This window comes from Antechinus flavipes, chromosome 2 (assembly GCF_016432865.1).
Source record: "Antechinus flavipes isolate AdamAnt ecotype Samford, QLD, Australia chromosome 2, AdamAnt_v2, whole genome shotgun sequence".
NCBI lineage: Eukaryota > Metazoa > Chordata > Mammalia > Dasyuromorphia > Dasyuridae > Antechinus > Antechinus flavipes.
Window position 1 is genome coordinate 56,363,659 of NC_067399.1, and position 14,758 is coordinate 56,378,416.

The 14,758-nt window shown below is 48.7% G+C and overlaps 2 protein-coding genes across 58 annotated transcripts in view; one reads left to right on the forward strand and one right to left on the reverse strand.

Moving 5' to 3' along the window:
* The window catches only part of GSE1 (Gse1 coiled-coil protein), a 776,456-nt gene that overhangs the window by 28,616 nt on the left and 733,082 nt on the right, over nt 1-14,758 (reverse strand). For 7 of the 8 annotated variants that reach the window (XM_051974846.1, XM_051974848.1, XM_051974849.1 and 4 more), the window contains 3 exons: nt 14,055-14,254; nt 2,115-2,287; nt 1,204-1,404 (listed from right to left, as the gene is read on the reverse strand). In XM_051974846.1, coding sequence (XP_051830806.1) covers nt 1,204-1,404; nt 2,115-2,287; nt 14,055-14,254 — 574 coding nt within the window. The remainder of the gene's footprint in view (nt 1-1,203; nt 1,405-2,114; nt 2,288-14,054; nt 14,255-14,758) is intronic. The other variant, XM_051974845.1, reaches the window with a different exon arrangement.
* LOC127547831 (sodium/potassium/calcium exchanger 1-like) lies at nt 11,495-13,789 on the forward strand. 50 transcript variants are annotated; one of them, XM_051974856.1, is made up of 7 exons: nt 11,495-11,733; nt 11,773-11,889; nt 11,929-12,092; nt 12,132-12,248; nt 12,288-12,521; nt 12,560-12,590; nt 12,630-13,789. In XM_051974856.1, the coding sequence occupies exons 1-7, from the start codon at nt 11,511-11,513 to the stop codon at nt 12,794-12,796; spliced, it is 1,053 nt and encodes a 350-aa protein (XP_051830816.1). In that variant the 5' UTR covers nt 11,495-11,510; the 3' UTR covers nt 12,797-13,789. The 50 variants fall into 50 exon arrangements, with proteins under 50 accessions (XP_051830816.1, XP_051830817.1, XP_051830832.1 ...); XM_051974857.1 differs by having other exon boundaries at nt 12,288-12,365; nt 12,405-12,521; nt 12,560-13,789; XM_051974872.1 differs by having other exon boundaries at nt 12,288-12,365; nt 12,405-12,443; nt 12,560-13,789.

The following is a 14,758-nucleotide window of genomic DNA, read 5'->3' on the forward strand; positions in this document are numbered from 1 at the left end:
GTAAAAGGTAGGAGTTCATTTTCCTGGGGACAGAGGACATTGCCTCTGCGCTCGCTGAAATGTGGGCCCCAGATGTCCAGTGGAAGCAATCTGTCCCAAAGCTGTCCCAGAAATAAAACCTTTAGCCAGCCACAAGTCTGAATCACAGACTTAGACTTGGAAAGTAAGTCTGTCATCGGCGAATGACAGCACCATCAACTATATTGACCATTCCCACCTGGAAATGGGAAAAGGGATGGAATCTGGTTGAATGGTCATGGATTCCAGACAGTAAAAAGTCAAATCAATACTTTGTCAAAGCACAATGATCCAAACAACAGGCCCAGATTAAGAGGCACTTTTAGTTCTGTTCCCCAAGAAGCAATCCTATTACTTTGTGGTATAGTACAGTATAACATACTAATATGCTACACATTATCCACTTGTGATCCCTTTTTTCCTGAGAAATTTTTATATAACTCCAAGTATATAGGTATACAAAACAAGTACATAAATGAAACATTTACTGATGATAAATCATAATTGTCATGACTGACAACTTAAGAAGCTTTGCCTTATAGTATAGTAATAATAATAATAATACAATGTTGTTATAACAATATTGCATAATATAATATTGTTATTATAACACAATATAACAATAAATAACATAATAAAAATAACACAATATTATATGTAACAATATTATGTATAATAATAATTTACATAGGCATTAGGTAGAATTGAAATGAGATTCTCAGTGAATTTATTGCATGACTAATGATCAATCTGCAAGTAGTTATTAAATATCTATGACATGCTAAGTGCTGAGGATAGTCCCATAAGCAAGAATCCCTGACCTTAAGGAGCTTACCTTCTAATGATTATAAGTAAATGGAATCTTCCCTATTACTTACAGCTAATAACTAAAACATAAGGCCTCTTTTCCAGATTTATTCTGGGATCCCAGCAATGGCTAAAAGGGGACCAGTTTTAAATTCTGCTTCCAGTTACAGGAAATAATCATCCTGGCAAAGTTCTCTCTTACCCTTAAACAGAACAAAATGAAAAACACCCAAGAACCAGGACAAAGGGGAGGACCAGCAGATTTCTAAGCCATTGTTCTGTGACCAGTCTTGTGGCGATTCTGACCCCAGGACGGCTCAACAAAGAGTGGCACTTGGCCGGGGGGAGTGGAGGGAAGGCTTCTCCCCACCTTCTTACCTGAAGGCCGGGTGTGGGAAGGGATGAGGGGCCAGGTAGCTGGGGTGGTAGTAGGCAGCAGCAGTGGCCGGATCGAGGCTGATGGGCGGCAGGGAGGACATCCGGAGATCTTCCGTCGTGTGATAAGGGCGGAAGCTCCGCAGATAGTCCTCGGTGACGGTGCTGGGGGGGACCACATGATGTACAGGGCGCTGGAGGCTGCTGGGGGGAAGATGAGAAAAAAGGGGCCGCAGAGGTTAGCACAAAGTTATTTTTCTAGTCTAGAAATTCATTAACCTACGGCTCTTGCCTTTTCTGGTTCACTCGGGAGGGCTGGCTGCTGCCGCTCTCGCGTCGCCGGGAGGGGAGAGTCTCTAATGAGATGCTGCTCTTTAGGGAGGAGGCCTGGGGCTGGGAGCTGGACCAGCTGCTGTAAAGGCAGAGTCACAGCTGTCCTGCGGGCCACCCCTCGGGCTATCCCTCCCGCCCTCGGCCTGGGTGACCAGATCGGCCTCCCCGGGTGCCCCAGGAGGGCCACGGGCTGAGGTGACTGACATGTGGCTGTCCTGACCACTTCTGAGCTGCGACCAAAGGACCTCGGATCCCCGGGGGATTCTGGCCGCAAACATCTGAATGGGAGGTTCTCTGACAAAGTCAATCAGCGAGGAGCGATTCTTCGAGGGAAGTGAATGAAAAGCAACCACAGATTGTGATCAAACAGGCCCCCCTCCTGGGGTGGAAGCTTGGGACCATCTGCCGGGGCTCTTGCCTTAATCTACTCCAGACACACTCACCCCTGGCAGGGAGCGTACGGAGCAGGGAATGGACAGCTCCGGGTCCCACACCCTTAGCATCTGGGGCCGATGCAAAGATTTCCGAGGGAAATCGGTCTGGGTGGGATCTGGCCACATGGCGCGCGCTTGCAAACTCACTTCAGCGGTGGGAAGCGGGAGTCCTGGACGACGGAGCTGGGGGGGAGGCTGAAGGGGTAGGGAGAGCTCAGGAGGTGCGATGGGATGGCGGGCCCCGCCGCCTTCTCCTGGGGCAGCGGGGGCTCCACGATGAGACGGTCTCTGCTGCTGCCACTTCTAGATCCTGCTTCTTGCTGTGAGAACAGAAACAACAGCCAAGTGAGAAGAGGGGCACAGAAGGGTCTCCAACAAAGAATAAAGCCGGGGGACTTGGCAAGGAGGCTCTCAACAGCATCCTCTGGGCAAGGGGTCTGGACATCTCACGGTCCAAAAATGGCTTTCTTGCAGGGCGTGAACTGCAAACACTAGTGCTCACTCTACAGCACACAAACACATCCACCCATACAGAGCCACGTCCCCTCCTCCCCAACTTTCCAAAGCAGCCATTGCCACGCGGGGATTGTGATGCTCTCTGGCCTACAGGCTTTATGGAAAGGAATATACTTCAGGAACAAGACCCGGAGGGTTGAAGCCTCCCTGGGCACCCACAGCTCTTGGAAATGAACTTTTCAACTCAAAGTCAGGAAATATGGCGGATATCCTGCTCCAAAAGCCTTTAAGAGCTCTCCATAATCTGAACCCAGCCAGCGCCGAGAGTGACAAAAGGCATCAGCTGTGACAGCAGCTGCTTGGTTGCCATTACAGATATCCTGGCAGTCCTGATGCCCACACAGAGAGAGACAGGGGGCATCAGGAAGCTGGCAGTGCTACCGGGGTCGAACAGGCTGGTCTGCAACCAGCCAGTCCCTGGGGTGGCCCTGGTATCAGCTGCAAAGGCAGCTGCTCCGCCTTGGCTGATCCAGCCCATTTGGTAACTCCAAGCCACAGACACACACTGAGGAGGAAGAGCAGAGCCGGACCCCGTGGTCCCTGCCGCCAGCCCCTCCACTCCTGGCTGCCAGAGGGGCTCGAGCCAGAAACAGCAGATTCTGCAGAGGGTTCGACTCAAACAGCCAAGAGAAAAACCAACTTTTAAAGGACTCGGAAAAGGAAAGAACAGGTGGGGATTTAAGGACCGAAGAGGAAGGGTCTCAGCCATCTTCGGAAGTCTTCGCCATTGGGAGTCACCATCGAGATTAAAAAGCTCAGGGGCCTGAGAAAAGGAGTCTAGCACCAGCTGAAGGCAAGCTAGGAGCTCAAAGGATCAGAGACCTTGGTGCCAGAAAGGACTTGGATCCTTTCAACCCCAGCATATTAAAAAGGAGAAAACTGATGTGGGACTTAGGAGTCTGGAACCAAGACACCTTCTGAAGTGTATTTAACCGTCATAATAAATACCAGACAGCCCGATTTCTAAAGGCACCGTGTGTGTGTGTGCGCGCGCGTGCCCCCTGGGGGCAGGTGGGACTGGGACACACAGGTGTTAGGTGCTGTGCAGACTAGACTGGGATGTTCTGATGCTTTGGGCTGAAACTCTGCCTCTTGCTACTTGCTCCCTGGTGACCTTCTTCCTCCTCTGCAGGTCAGTTTTCTCATAGGGATTGTTCTAAATGACATCTTAAGTCCCCTCCAATTCTAAATCTATGGCCCGAGTTTCCCTTCTCACGTGAAATCAGAAGTTGGCCCAGATGGCCTTTGAGGTATATAAAATAAAGCTTTTTTCGTGTCAAGGACCGTTTCTAAATGAGAGATGGACAGACTTCACAGGAGACAAAGATGTGATTTTTCCCCATCCACGTTTGTGAAACCCCAGAAATCTTTCCAAGGAGTTGCCCAGATCTCAGTCTAAGAATCCTAGGTTTCATACACCATCTATAAAACTAGAGGTCTGGCCTAGATGATCTCTCTTTTCCAGTTCTGGATATCAATCCTAAGACGCTCAGAGAGACTAAGTATCTCACCCCAAGAAGCTTAGACGAGGCAGACTTTGAATTCAGCTCCTACGAGTTCCCAGATTCAATACCTTCATGATCTAGATCTGATAAGTTGATGTGATCTCCCAGATGCCCCCCATGTTGTAGTGGAAAGAATATTGGCTCTATCCTCTGGCGTTGTTTGAGCTGGGACCTAAGCTGAGCCTCAGTTACCACCTCCATAAAATGGGATGCAATATGCATCTTATAGGACTGTTGGGACAAAAAAAGCTTTGTCAACCAGTGAGCTTTAGAAACTAGAGGTATTTGTTTTCTCCCACACTAAGGACTTCCCAATAAGTTTGGGACAGGCTCTTACAGGCAGAACATGGGTGCACATACCCCCCTTCATATGAAATAGTTTTGTATCTCCAAACCATCCCCATTAGCTTCCCTCAATATTTTCTAGTCGGCAACAACCCTTCTAAAATGTGGGTCAATTCAGAAACAACACAAGCTTATGCCCTCCCATGCACTGTCCTTGAATAGTTTTGCTTCAGAACAATATAAGTCAAGTCATAAGCAATGAAACCAACTTTGTGCTGGGTATTTTCTCTCAGATTTTAGGCGAAACCCACAAGAAAGAATTCTTCCTTTTTGCCACCTGCTTTTTTCTAAGGAAATTCACTCTAAGATTAAGAAAGCAGAACTCTTTAATCAAGGATCAAGGAAGAGATTACCTGGTAGTGGGAGAGTTGTACTAAGTGGGATTACAGGTGCTCAACTTTCTCCCCACATTCACCCTTGTGGATATTCTGGGGAAACTTAATTTTTTTCTTGCCTTAAAGGGAAAGGAACCACTCCCATCCCATTCCCACTGAGGAATAGTCACTCTGGATCAAAAGAAATATTTGGTACCTGGATGGGCAAGTGCTCAAGTGACTTGGAGTCCTTGATTTTAATCTGGGCCCAGTACTTTCAGCTACAAACTATGGCTTCCTTCCCTCTCTCTGACTCTGAGGCTCCACTCGTAACTCTTAGAAATACTGGAATGGTGGGAAAAGTGGGAGGTGGAAGTCAAGAGAACTGGGTTCCAGGAGCTGTGAAATTTCACACCTGTGATACAGAATAACCCACTTCACTTCGGCACCTTCTTCATCTGTCAAATGAGGATGATAATTTTGTCCCAGTTTTTCAGACACTAGATCAAATGATGTAATGTTTATGAAGCACTTCAAGCACGTGAGTAGTTGTTTCTTCTACTTACTACTACTACTACTACTACTACTACTACTACTACTACTACTACTACTACTACTACTACCACCACCACCACCACCATGATCAACAATAATGAAATGAGAAGAAACAATGATGGAGTTGCAGGCACTGGAGCAGTGCACTGGGTAGTCTGCCATTGATTAGTGGCTGAATGTTGGGCTGCCCAGACTCCAGGGAAATAACTGGACTCAGAGATATGTCATTTCTGGGAAAGTGGAAATTCTGCCACTTTTGAGCAGCAGGGGCTAGGGCTGGGTCTCTGTAGGCTTCCACTCAGAGAGAGGAAAGAAAGGGCAGGGTTATGAAAGTCCAGATAGATTGAACAGAAGAATCTTGAGACGTGAGACAAATGGAAGCTCTGATCTCATCCTGGCAAACAATCTACAGGAGGCTAAGGGCAGGGCCAAGAAGGGAAGAGAAAATAATGTGTTTGCTTTGTTTCCCATGATGGAATCAAGGGATCTCTCCCAACTTGTGGCAGCTAGGTGATAAAGTAAGACAGAGCTCTCAGGGAGGTTTTGAGTTTTAATCCTTCCTAGTGCTTACTGTATGACAAGCAAATCACTGAATCACTCAACCTCAGTTTCCTCATCTGTGATATGGGAATAACAAAAGCACCTCTCACAGGGGCTGTTTTGAAGAACAATGAGAAAGTCTTTGTTTAAAAAAAAAAAAAAGTGCTTTGTTAACTAGCATTACTTTGTGAATTAACTTCTTCTCTGTATGCATCTTATCTCCCCAGCTAGTCAGTGAAATCCACAAGGACAGGGACTACATACATATGGCTTATATTTCTTTTGTATTCCACCCCAGCCAACACATAGGATGGGACATATTTAGAATATGGACAAAGTAGTCACTAATGGACTTTCCTTCCATATCCTTTCCCGATATGGAGTCTATGAGGCAGGCAGCTAGAGACAAGAGTGGTAATGGGATAGGACAACACAACTGGATGTTATCTTTGGGGGAGAAAAAAGGGCTCTTGGAAAACTCTTGTTTTATTTACTAGACTCAGCTTTGAAACCGTCCCAAGGAACTCAGTGTCTGCCTAGGGGAGCAAGGAAAGGAAGAAAGGAGGCGGCAACCGAGTATCCTCTAGGTATAGGTGATGAAGATGATGTAGCTAGCTAGGGAGAGATGGGAACTGGCTGCTATCCTGGAATCTTTGTTCCTCACTGGTGTGACAGCAGATGACTGGTATATTCTCAAAGGGAGGGTCCCTTCTTGATGCTTCAATCATCAACTTCTGAGGGCGAGTAGGAGAGAAGGAAAGAGAGGGAATGAGATAGAGGGAGAGAAAAGAGAAAGTGGAGAGGAAGGTAGAAGAGAGGGGTTGGTTGTGAGAGAGAAAGAAAAAGAAGCAGAGAGACAGAGACACACAGAAAGACAAAGGAGAGAGAGGAGAGAGAAAGAGGAAGAGGAGGAAGAAAGAAGAGAGAAGGAGGGAGGAAGAGAAGAGGGGGAGGAGAGAGAGAGAGAGAGGAGCATGCAAGCTCACACATGCTTGGGTAGTGGAGGGAGGAGGGGGCTGGCTGGCAGAGAGAACGAGCGCATCATTACTGCACAGGCCGCCCTTCTTCAGGCAGACCATCCATCTTCATATCACCAGACAGTGACATCTTGGAACACGTAGCAGATAAGATTTAAGCAGCTCGGTGCCAGGCGGTGCTGTGCCACTGGGAGAATCGCCTTCATCAGTCAAGTGTATTTACTAAACACGGCCACAACAAACATTCAGCGAGCGGCTGATAGCTCCTCAAGACTTCATAATCTCTCCAGAAGATACATCGGCTATAATTAATTGAAAGAGATGGGACCCAGTGATTGGAATTTTTAATGAGGAACATCTGTTCACTCTCTGTGCACAGCACTGGGCCATCCCTACAACACCCCAGACCCCCTCGCTCTCATACCCTGTGCATGCCCTTTGACCTCCTCCATAAGGTTTGTTCATGGGATAATGATCTCAGTGCCCAGGAAAGGTCAAGAAAGACCAAATGGGATAGCAGCAAAGAATATGATGAGGGCTGGAAAAAATAGGAGATGCCCTTGACTTTCCTTTCTAGAAGGCTAGGTCATCCCTGAAAGGAGAGCATCTATTGACTTATAGAATACTTTAGGGCTAGAATGGACGACAAAGCTCATGTGCTCCAACTATTTCATCTGAGAAGCAGCAAACTGCTCTTTGGACTTCATATATCTTAGGGTCTGGCATTTCTTGCCTTCTCAATGGATGGGAGAGAGGATGAAGGGAAGGAGAGAATTTGGAGCTGAAAATAAAAATTTAGAGGAAAAGTCCTTTAAAAAAAAATCAAAGAGGTCCAACATGGATGAACTGGAAAGATCTGGATTTGGACTCCAAAGAGCTAGGTTCCAATCTTGGATTAGGTAATAATTAGCTATGTCACCTTAGACATGTCATTTAAGTCTCCATGAGGTTCTTTTGTCTGAAAACTGATCCATTAAGTTTCCTTCTAGCTCTAAACTTTGGGGTGTCTGGCCATGAACACAGGGAACTGATGATAAAGTACATTGCCCATCTCCTAATCAAGAAAGTGATGGACTCAGCGTACAGAATGGGACAGATTTCTTGGATATGGCCAATACATAAATTTTTTTTTTTGCTTGATTGTGTTTTTGTTGTAAGAATTTTGTTTTCTTCTTTCTTTTCCAGGGGCAGGCCAGTGAGAAGGGGGGGAAAATCCATTTCAATTAAGTGGAGAAAAAATTAAAAATAATCAATCTTGAAATCTCTAACTCAGAGAGGGGATGGGATTTGCCCACTATGCAGTAGTAAGAGTTTGGATTTGAATCCAGGGTTCCAGTCTCAAATCCAACCCCCTTCTCATTTTACAGAGAGAAATTTAAGTGGGGCTGGGAGAAAGGGATGACAACTTGACAAAGGTCAAAGGGAGTTAAAGGCAGAACCAAAGGAAACCAGTGTTCCCATCAGTCTCAAGTCTAGTATGCTTGCCCCCAAGAAAAGGGAGGTGCTTGAAATGACCCTGCTGGGCCGAACTCCTTCCTCGTTGGAAAGGAAGTGGAACTGGGCAAGGGAGAAACGGTTTCTGCTCTGAGTGTCGTGGTGGGTGGGCTGTTTTATTCCAAAAGGCGTGAAGCAAAGGAGAGAGATAGGGGGTGATAGATTTATTTATTACCTGCCTGCCTTTACATTTATAGGCCGCTCTGTTTTTCAAAGGATGCAGATGCCCGAGGAGCCTAAGCAGCACGGCAAGGATAAACCTTTCGGGAACTGCCATAAACCAAACAGGTTACTCAGGTATCACATCCAAGGCAAACAGGGAATGAGAAGCTGTGGAAATCGTGGCCCGGGTACGGGGCCCTCCTGCCTGCCTCCTGTACTAGGTTTTTTGTTTTTAATTCATCAAATTTGTCTTCTGAGCTGCAGACTGCCCTTCCGGGCAGGGGCCTGACGGGAGGAATCCGTGGCTTGCTGGCTCTGCTGCAGCAGGTAAAGCCAGCTCTGCTCCTTGGCTCCAGGACTGCAGCTGGGGGCGAGATAAGGGCAGGGAAGAACCTTCCCAGTTATCTCTGATTAAAACTGCCAGACCCCTCAAAGGAGGGGGCTCTCCTCCAGCTCCAGGGGCCATGTGTTCTAAACTCTCCGGCTGAACCAATGGGAGGAATCCCATTATCTCCTCTGTCGGCTTTGATTTGCAACAAATAATGGCTTGATTAATTAATAAGCAGGCCAAGCTGGATAGAACAGACCCAGGGATGACCTTGGTACCTCCACTCACAGGGGTGGGGGATGGTGGCGGGCTTTGCTGGGGAAGAGAGCGAGAGGAGCGAGAGGAACAGGATTCTCCGGGGCGCACGGAGTCTGCGCGTAAATCCTGAGGAAAAAAAAGCATCCCGCAGTTGGCCAGTTTTCAGAGCCGTGGCCCTCCAGGATGCGGGGGGCAGATGGCACCATCCGGGTCTCGGAGTTTCAAACAGAAGCAGCTAAAGGGAGTGGGGGGTGGGGAAGCAACCCCTCCCCCCACACACACACAAACCTGCCATGAAAGGATAATTCTGTCCTCTCATCTCCCATCTGGAGACTAGCCAACTTCATAGAGGGCCAACAGGGAACTGGGTCAACAAAGCTTAGCGGGATGGTGAGGGCCTGCACAGGGGGGAAATGGGGGAGGGGCTGGGGGGAGACGACAGCCCTATGACCCCCACCAGGGACCAGCGGCACCACATACCCAAGAATCAGGGCCGGGAGCCCAGGAAGTTGGAGCGGCATCCCTCCCCCACTCCCCCCCAGCAGACAGGCGGGTTTCAAAAGGCTCAGTGTTTTAAGTGGGCTTGGGCCCTTTCTGAAAAAGCAGCATCTGTGGGGGCTGCTATTTATTTATTTATTTTTGAGCAGCGGCTGGAAGTGCAGCTGCAGTGATGAAAGGAGGGGAGGGGGAGGGGCGCCCCATTCGAGGGAGAGCAAATCAGTCATTCCCTGGTGATTAGTGAATAATTTCCCCCAGTCAGAACGCAGGACATGCCCTATTAGGTTTAAAATAGACTAGTCTTCATTTAATCTGTCCCTTCACAGCCTTCCTATTACCTTGGAAATATCGGTAACCCCCACGAAGGGGGTCGGTGATGGATCGACTCCGCCAATTCCCCACCTATTTCAGTAGCCACCGTCCGGGCCCCTTTAATGACTCATTCCCCAAAACTTTATGAAGTTATCCTTTTTTGCTTTGTGCCCGTCTTTTTCCTTCGCTGCCCCCCCCCCATCTCTCCATCCCCCTCCCCCCCAAAAGGATTAAATTCTCAATTGCGTCTTTGTGCTCGACTTGAAGGGCCATACATCATCTATTAATCCAGTTCCCGAATCCTTATAGCTTTCCCTCGTGGCCTCAGTGTTTCATTAAGCGCTGTGGTGGTAAATTGCTGGAAGCAGATATATCACGGCCCTTTCTCCGGGGTTACTAAATATTTCTGAGGCAGTAAGGGCTCTCTGAGGAGAGCGATGGCATGCGGCGCGTATGAGTCACCCAGCAAGGCACTTCAGGCTCCATGAGGGGAATATTTATGAGCGCTCCCGCACCCGTGTGACTGCAGACAACGGGCCGGGCATCTGCCGAACCGGGGGGCAAGGAGGGGAAGAAGGGAGACAGATGGCCTCCGGCCTCCGTGGCTGCAGAGGGGCGCCCACGCCGGAGACGGACCGAGCAGAGACAAGCCGCAGTGGGAGGCAGGAGCCGGGCCCACAAATTGCAGCTCTCCGTCTTCTCTGCGTATGGTGAAAAGACAAGGCTCGGGGGACCGCCTATGGAGAAAGAAGCCACGCAATTCCGAGGAAGCTGCAAAGCTCCCCCACGCCTGTCTCTTGGCTGCCTTCCACCAGGGTCCAGCAGCAAACAGGCACATATGAAGCACCTAATGTATGCTGGGTGCTGTGGCCCAAACGTCTCATCTGATAACGAGAACGAGCTTGGATTTCTAGAGCACTTACGGTGTGCCGCGTACTGTGCTAAGTGCTTTATGTGTATGATTTGGGAGGTAAGAGCTGTTACCATCATCCCCGTTTTAAAGCTGAAGAAACTGATACAAGTTTGAGTAACTTGCCCAGAATCATCAAGCTAATAAATAGAGAGAAGTCTGGATTTCCAAGCTCTAACTAAACTGGTGGCTAGTTGTGTCTCTAAAAGGGAGTTAAGAGAATCACAAGAATGGAAGGGATTTCTGGAAATCTAAACCAACCCACTTTGCAGATTAGGAAACTGAGGGCTAGCAAGGGGAAAGCTGCATGGCCAAGCTGAAGTTCAACCTTGAGTTTTCCAACTGCCAGACCAGCCGCCCTCTACCCTACTCTAAGGCAATCCTCACTCACAACTCTGAGCTTGGGGTCTCTCCCTATCTGGAAAACAAATAATGGATAACAGCCCCAACACCGCATAAGAGTTTTAAGTCAGAATGAATGTAAGGTCAGTGGTCAATGAAAAAGCACTAGAAGCTATTATGGTGACACTCCTTTTTCCTCCTCTTCTTTTAAAATCTCAGATAAGGGACAGATGTGACTATAAGGAGGCATTTGAGAAAGCATTAGGACTTCTGGCAGGTCTCAAGTATCCTGAAATTAGGGGGAATCACCTATCAATTTCTCCCATCTTCAATCTCTCCATTTCTGCACTGTGACTTCATCAAGCTCCTTTGCCTCCAAATACCATTCTTGGAAGACATAGTGATGATGGTGAACACTGGCTCCCTGGGAACTAAGGGTGAAGAGGTGATAAACATTGTCTCCCTGGGAGCTAAGGGTAAAGAGGTGATGGACATTGTCTCCCTGGGAGCTGAGGGTAAGGAGGTGATGGACATTGTCTCCCTGGGAGCTGAGGGTAAGGAAATGATGAATATTGTCTCCCTGGGAGCTGAGGGTAAGGAGGTGATGGACATTGTCTCCCTGGGAGCTGAGGGTAAGGAGGTGATGGACATTGTCTCCCTGGGAGCTGAGGGTAAGGAGGTGATGGACATTGTCTCCCTGGGAGCTGAGGGTAAGGAGGTGATGGACACTGTCTCCCTGAGAGTTAAAGGTAAGGAGGTGATGGACATTGTCTCCCTGGGAGCTGAGGGTAAGGAAATGATGGATATTGTCTCCCTGGGGGCTGAGGGTAAGGAGGTGATGAACATTGTCTCCCTGGGAGCTGAGGGTAAGGAGGTGATGGACACTGTCTCCCTGAGAGTTAAAGGTAAGGAGGTGATGGACATTGTCTCCCTGGGAGCTGAGGGTAAGGAAATGATGGATATTGTCTCCCTGGGGGCTGAGGGTAAGGAGGTGATGAACATTGTCTCCCTGGGAGCTGAGGGTAAGGAGGTGATGGACACTGTCTCCCTGGGAGTTAAAGGTAAGGAGGTGATGGACATTGTCTCCCTGAGAGCTGAGGGTAAGGAGGTGATGGACATTGTCTCCCTGGGAGCTGAGGGTAAGGAGGTGATGGACATTGTCTCCCTGGGAGCTGAGGGTAAGGAGGTGATGGACACTGTCTCCCTGGGAGTTAAAGGTAAGGAGGTGATGGACATTGTCTCCCTGAGAGCTGAGGGTAAGGAGGTGATGGACATTGTCTCCCTGGGAGCTGAGGGTAAGGAGGTGATGGACATTGTCTCCCTGGGAGCTGAAGGTAAGGAGGTGATGGACACTGTCTCCCTGGGAGCTGAGGGTAAGGAGGTGATGGACATTGTCTCCCTGGGAGCTGAGGGTAAGGAGGTGATGGACATTGTCTCCCTGGGAGCTGAGGGTAAGGAGGTGATGGACATTGTCTCCCTGGGAGCTGAGGGTAAGGAGGTGATGGACATTGTCTCCCTGGAGCTGAGGGTAAGGAGGTGATGGACATTGTCTCCCTGGGAGCTGAGGGTAAGGAGGTGATGGACACTGTCTCCCTGGGAGCTAAAGGTAAGGAGGTGATGAACATTGTCTCCCTGGGAGCTGAGGGTAAGGAAATGATGGATATTGTCTCCCTGGGAGCTGAGGGTAAGGAGGTGATGGACATTGTCTCCCTGGGAGCTGAGGGTATAGAGATGGTGAACACTGGCTCCTTGGGAGCTGGGTTAAAAGGGTAATGGGCCTAGGCAGAAGGAAGAAGCAAACGAGTCCCAGCCAGCCGGAGAATTTAGGATTTCTGTGCCTTCCTCCAGATTCAGAGAGGGCCTGTTCCCCCCAAAGGCAGCCCTTTCTTGATTCTGAAAAGTGCCCACCACCAGGTATTTGGGATGAAGCCCATCCCAATCCCCAGATGCCTTAAGTGTGGACAGGCCCAACGGCGTCACATCACGGCTGCTCCCGGATGCGCAGGAGAGGAAATGTCTGCAGAGAGTTCTAGGTGGGAATTTTGTGCATTACTTGAAGCAGCGTATTTTCTTCTCTCCTCAAACCCCTCCCCCCATTTTTCTTTGCGGTTTAATTAGTATTTCCAAGTGGTGTAATCCCTCTGGGAACAGTCATAAAATCCAGGAGAGAATCACTGCTAACAATGGTTCTTAATTAGGAAGTGCTTCACTCCAGACTGCAGTATGCGTGTGTGGAAGGGTGGAAGGATATCTGCAACAGGGGGATGACTGAGGGGGGCGGGAAGGTGGGTCCCCAGCCCAAATAGGCAGGCAGTTGCCCAGAGACAGCAGGGCTTCTGGGAAGGGCTGGATGAAGCTTGAGCCTGGAGGGAGTGTGTTGGAGAGCCCACTCAGCAGGGCCTTTTATCACAGCTGTCATTTGAAGGCCAATTCCCAATTTTCCCTTGCCTCTGCTCTCTCAGTTTGTCGCACACCAACGTTTTCACTTGTGGGTTTTTTGCACAGCTAGGAGCTGAAAGTCAAGGTTTCTGGGACATGATTAGTGACTCCAGGAGAGCTTTCTTTTAGACCTACCAGGAATCTAGAGGTCAACAAGACCCATCCCCTTGACAGATGGGGAAGGGATTTATTTGTGGGAGCCTGTCCTGTGTGATTCAATCTGATCGTCTGCAGAATGGGAATAATGATTTCCTCACGTTCCCTACCTCATGGGTTCATTATGAGAGAAAGCACATTGTGAATCTGATAAGTGGAACTAGAATTACACAATTCTGTCCTTTTTCTTTTAGTCAAGTCTTGATAGCTTCCCTTTTGGAGAAAATGGATTTGACCTGACCTCAAGGAAAGGCCATTTTCCCCAAGTATCTAGAATTCTAATCCCAGATCCAGCCGCCTTCCCAAGTACCTAGTGTACAACTGAGATAGGCTGTACATTGGTTTAGTGCAACTACCTGCACATACATGCACACACACACATACACGTATACACACCCATCACCCGAGTCCAAGACCAGGAACATAGCTACTTTACCTGTCGGCTCTCACTTCTCCAGACACCATTGACCGTTTTCGTTGGTGCGATGGTGACCACTGGGGGTGTGCTGGGGACGTTGTGACCCCCCGGAGGAACAATGATGGGCCCCATGGGCACTCGCTTGGGCGTGCTAGCAGGAGAGCTGTGGTTGGTTGCCGGAGAAGATACAGGGGAAGACTCACTGCTTATTGAAGACCCTGTAAGAGAACAAAGAGTCTTAAAGCAAAGGGGAGAAATAAGGGCAAAATGGTGGCGCTGAATAGAGCTGTGTCAAGACCCCAAGGATATAACAAGCCTGATGTCCAGTTCATCAAATAGACAAATGAAAGATTCCAGAGCCTCCCACAGGGGTCAACCTTCTGCCTGAAATGAAGAGGAGAGAGGGATGGAGGGAGGAAGATGTACTGGGACAAAGCTTTTCAGCCTGGGACCAAGATGGGGCTCTGTCCCTTTCCTTATCCACAAAATGAGAGGGGAGGAGGAGATGATTTCCAAAATCCCCTTCTAGCACTGAAGTTCTTCTCTCCTTTCAGCTCTTTTAGGATTGTTCCCCCTTGCTCCTGAAATGCCTCTTAATATGTGCTCCTCTAGGGCACTTTCCTAGAGGCAGCTTGAGCACTGGTCCTGGCTGAAATCAGGAAGTTTGAAGTTCTGCTTCTCCAGAGCAGAACTACTCCTGGACCCTTACTTTTGTATAAGCC